The 4,788-nt window shown below is 66.5% G+C and overlaps 1 protein-coding gene across 1 annotated transcript in view; it reads left to right on the forward strand.

Moving 5' to 3' along the window:
- Positions 1 to 4,788, forward strand: part of NGFR (nerve growth factor receptor) — a 17,929-nt gene that overhangs the window by 1,242 nt on the left and 11,899 nt on the right. Inside the window, exon 2 of the mRNA XM_041426476.1 lies at positions 2,743 to 2,887. Within this exon, the coding sequence (XP_041282410.1) occupies positions 2,743 to 2,887 (145 nt within the window). The remainder of the gene's footprint in view (positions 1 to 2,742; positions 2,888 to 4,788) is intronic.

A 4,788-nucleotide genomic window follows, 5' to 3' on the forward strand; every position in this document is an offset into this window, starting at 1 on the left:
GGATGGTCCCAACCCCTCCCCCCCCCCCGGCCCCCCCCTCCCCCCCCCCCCCCGGCTGCTGCAGCGGGCTCTGATGTCCCCAAATCGCCACTGCCCTGCCCGGGTCACCTCGGGGGGCTGGTTCTGCCCCCCGGGACTGCACCTGCGGGGCTGGGAGTGTCCCCGGGGGGGACAGCAGTGCCCCCCCAGCTGTGCCCGCGCCCCCTCACCCCGAGACCCCCCCGGGACCCCCGGGACCCCGCGCTCGCTGCTCGGTACCTGCGCTGCTCTGCCCGGGAGCGGCGGATTCTCCCAGGGCCGACCGCAGCCGCGGGGCTCGGACGCGGCTTCCCGAGCTGCCCGAAGTTCGGGAATCGCTGCGAGCCGGGGTTTGGCCTCTCCCGGCCAGGAGAGGCAGAGCGCGCCCGTCACGCTCCGATCTCGCCCCGGGCTCGTCTCCAGCTGGAGCATCCCCCGCGCAGCTCCAGGGCTCCGAAATGCCGCTCGGAGCGGCTCTGTCCTCAGCCGGCAGCGCCTGCCCGGGCTCCAACCCCCCCGAGCCGGCTCCAAAAGCAATTAAGAGCTTCCAGAGGTGTCGCCTGCGCCCTCCGCCCGCGGCCGGGCCGGGCCAGCTGTCAGGATGCTTTATGGCGTTAATACCCGCGGCTTTGTCACCGGGAGCCGCGCTAATAACGCAGCATTTCCGCGGCCTAACGCGGACCAGGTGCCCCTTCCCAGCCCCGGGGGGGGGCTCGGCGCCCCCAGACCCGAAGGGAAGCCCCCGGAGCGAGGGGGCCGCGGCACCTGGAGCGGGGAATTGCGCTTTCGGCGGAGTTCGGGGAGCGTGGGCGGGGGAGCCGGCGGTGGTCCCGAGGGGAGGGGACAGGTGGCCCCAGAGCGGGGCCGGGGGGCGCGGCCAGGCCCGGCCCACGCGGGCAGATCGCAGCTGCCGGCGGCGTGGGGAGCTGGGATCGGGAAAGGGCTGGGATCGGGAAGGGCTGGGATTGAGAAAGGGCTGGGATCAGGGAAGGGCTGCGATCGGGAAGGGTTGGAATCGGGGAAGGGCTGGGATTGGGGAAGGGCTGGGATTGGGGAAAGGCTGGGATTGGGGAAGGGTTGGGAGCGGGGAAGGGCTGGGATTGGGGAAGGGCTGGGAGCGGGGAAGGGCTGGGATCGGGGATGCTCTGGGAACACTGGATTCTCTGGGATCTCTGGAAGCTCTGGGATCTATGGAAACTCTGGGATCTCTGGAAGCTCTGGGATATTTGGATGTTCTGGGATTGAGGGATGCCCTGGCATCAGGGGAAGCTCTGGAATCATGGGATGCTCTGGGATCTCAGGGATTGTGGGATGCTGTGGAATCGGGGGATGCTGTGGGATTGAGGTAAACTCTGGGATCTCTGGGATCTCTGGGATTGTGGGATGCTCTGGGTGCCCCATGGCCAGCCTGGTCACGGTCACAGCCAGCCCCGTTCCCGGCTGCTGGATCATCCCGGGATGAGCTGTGCCCAGCCTGGCCCCAAAACCCCAAACGAGCGGGGTGGGGGCACTGCCTCACCCCAAACCTCTTCCCAGGGGACATTTGGGGGTGCCGGGAGGATTCCCGATATTCCAATCCCTCCTGCCTGTCCAGAGTGGGAAACGGGGCTGGGAAAAGGACTTGGGAAAAGGATCTGGGAAAAGAGTCTGGGAAAAACATTCTGGGAAAAAGGTTCTGGGAAAAGGGGCTGGGAAAAGGTCCTGGGAAAAGGGTCTGGGAAAAGAATCTTGAAAAAAGGTCTGGGAAAATATTCTGGAAAAGGCTCTGGAAAAAAGGGTTTGGGAAAAGGGTCTGGAAAAGGGTTCTGGAAAAGGGGTCTGGAAAAAGGGGCTGCCAGGGCGGGCTGGCGGAGCGGCGGCGGGGAGGGGGAGCGGCGGCCTCGCAGCGCAGGGTAATTGGAGCACTTTGTCATTCAGCTGCCTGGAATTGGCGCTCCATTGTCTCGGCCCCGCCGGATGCGGAGCTCCGAGCGCCGCACCGAGCGCGGGGACGCGGCCAAGGCGCTGACGAGGCCGCCAGATGCTCCCCCGGGCCTCTCCCCCCTTCCCCAAAATCAGCCGTGGGTGGGTGGCAGAGGGAGGGAGCGGACCCGGGCAGGGGGAGCAGGGGGGGCTTGGCAGGGCTGGGACCGGTGGGATGGGGCTCCTGCACCCCGCCGTCCGGCCAGGAGGGGTTTTGGGGGGCAGCTCGCCCCTCCCCGGGCTGCAGAGGGCCCGTGGGATGCTTGTGGCGTTCAGGTGAGGTGACAGGTTGTACCGGCGGGGACACCCGGTGCCACCAGGCAGGGAGGCCACCGGAGCTCCTGCTGCTGCCTCGGTTCCTCTTTTCCGTCTCGTTTCTGCTGCCCCAGGGGGTTTTGGGGGGCAGAGGTGGCACCCAGGCTCTCCAGACCCTCTCTTGAGCAGGAATTCCTCCTCTCCTCTCCCATTCCCCGGGCTGGGAAGGGCTGAGCCCCCCAGTGCCTTAGGAGAGGTGGCTGAGGGAGTGACAAGGACAAACAGAGGCCACACCACCCCAAAACACCCCCGGGGGCCCTCCCGGCTCCCTCCAGCTGCAGAACTCGGCAGGGCCTTTCCCGAGGAGTGAATTTTGCCTGGAAAAGCGCTTTCCCCCCCCCAAATCTGTATTCAGCACCGGTGGGGTGTCCCCAGAGCAGGCCCTTCCCCGGCTGTCACATCCCCCGGGGTGACAGGAGTGACCTCCCGGCTCTGCTCTCCCTCCAGGGCCCCGGGGCCGGCGCCTCCAAGGACGATTGTCTCTCCAAGCTGTTCACGGCCAGCGGGGAGTGCTGCCGCCTCTGCAACGTGGGCGAGGGCGTGGTGCAGCCCTGCGGGGTCAACCAGACGGTCTGCGAGCCCTGCCTGGACAGTGAGTACCCCCTGAGGACCCCCAGCCCCCCGGGGACAGGCCCTGGGGTCTCCCTGAGCATCCCTCGTCCCCCCCCTGGAAGTGTCACAGCGCTCCCTGGTCACCCCTCTGCTGAGTCAGGAGGGGCTCGGGCTGGATTCTGGGGGGAGGATTGGTAAAAGAGGGAGATTTTTCCCCAAAAATGAGAGTTTGGGGTGTGGGGAAGGGCACAGCCCCACAGCGGGGTCTGGGCAGAGCTCTCAGGGGGGTTTGGGGTGGTCCCGTGCACAGGAGGGATTTTGGTGGTCCCGTGCACAGGGGGGGTTTGCGGTGGTCCCGTGCCCTTGGGATTCGGATATTCCCGGATCCCTGAGCCCTGCACGGTCACCAGCATCCCTGCCAGGACCTGCCCTGCCAACCCCTCCCCTCCCTGGGATCACTCCCAGCCCCATCCCCGCTCTCTCTCCACCTGCTGCCTCAACATTTATCCCAAAAAAAAATCCCCCAGCCCGCCCCGACTGACCTCAGCGTCAGCTCTCAGGGGGGTTTGGGGTGGTCCCGTGCACAGGAGGGATTTTGGTCTGCCCAGGCACCGAGCAGGGACACGGTGGTCCCGTGCCCTTGGGATTCGGATATTCCCGGATCCCTGAGCCCTGCACGGTCACCAGCATCCCTGCCAGGACCTGCCCTGCCAACCCCTCCCCTCCCTGGGATCACTCCCAGCCCCATCCCCGCTCTCTCTCCACCTGCTGCCTCAACATTTATCCCAAAAAAAAATCCCCCAGCCCGCCCCGACTGACCTCAGCGTCATCCCCAGCCACGCCTCCCGTTTGTTTTTTGGTTTTTTTTTTAAATTCCAAACCTTTCAAAGGCCGCAGAACTGAGCAGGGAGAGGCAAAGCCCGGCAGGGAGGGAGGGAGGGGAAGGAGATCCCTGGGCCCGGCGGGGAGAGGAGAGGAGAGGGGCAGGGATCTCTGCCCAGGGGGATCTCCAGGGGGGATCTGCTGAGGGGATCTGCCGGGGGGATCTCCAGGGGGATCTGCCCGGGGGGGGTTCTGACTGGGGGGATCTGCCAGGGGATCTGCCCAGGGGTCTCTGCCAGGGGGATCTGCCGGGATCTCTGCCGGGGGGGATGTGCCCTGGGGGATCTCCCGGGGGGATCTCCAGGGGGGTCTGACCAGGGGGATCTGCCGGGATCTCTGCCAGAGGGGATCTGCCCTAGGGGATCTTCCCTTGGGGGATCTGCCGGGGGGATCTGCCCTGGAGGATCTGCCAGGGGGATCTGCCCTGAGGGATCTGCCGGGGGGATCTGCCCAGGGAGGGTCTGCCAGGAGGGATCTGCCGGGAGCAGCAGTGCCAGCCCGGGGGAGGCAATGGGAGAGGGGCAAAGGCTGAGCGGGGCGGGGAGGGGGCGGACAGGAGGCAGAGGAGGCTGCAGGAGCCGAGCAGGGACAGAGCAGAGCCAGGGCAGGGCTAAAAATACCTCAGCGTGCTGAGAAATCGATGGACGGCGCTGCCTCCCTGAGCCCGGCCGGGAAACGGGGCTGGATCCCTCCTGGATGAGGGGATGGATCCCAGTGGGGCATGGATCCCACCGAGGGGTGGGTCCCAGTGGGGGATGGATCCCAGTGGGGCATGGATCCCACCAAGGGAAAAGCTCCTCCTGACCCTCAGCTCTTCCCTGAGAAGGATTTTGTGGTTTGGAGGGAAGGAAACCTGAAAACCCCACAGCCGTCCCTTGCTGGGATGGGGAGAGGACCCCTGTGGCTCTGGATCCCTCTGGATCCCTCTGTGACCCCCCCCAGATGCCTCTGGAACCCCCCGGATCCCTTTGTGACCCCCCCCCCGGATCCCTCTGGAACTCCCCGGATCCCTCTGTGACCCCCCAGATCCCTCTGGAACCCCCCGGATCCCTCTGTGAC

This window comes from Onychostruthus taczanowskii, unplaced genomic scaffold (genome assembly GCF_017590055.1).
Source record: "Onychostruthus taczanowskii isolate IOZ18803 unplaced genomic scaffold, ASM1759005v1 scaffold91, whole genome shotgun sequence".
Taxonomy (NCBI): Eukaryota; Metazoa; Chordata; class Aves; order Passeriformes; family Passeridae; genus Onychostruthus; species Onychostruthus taczanowskii.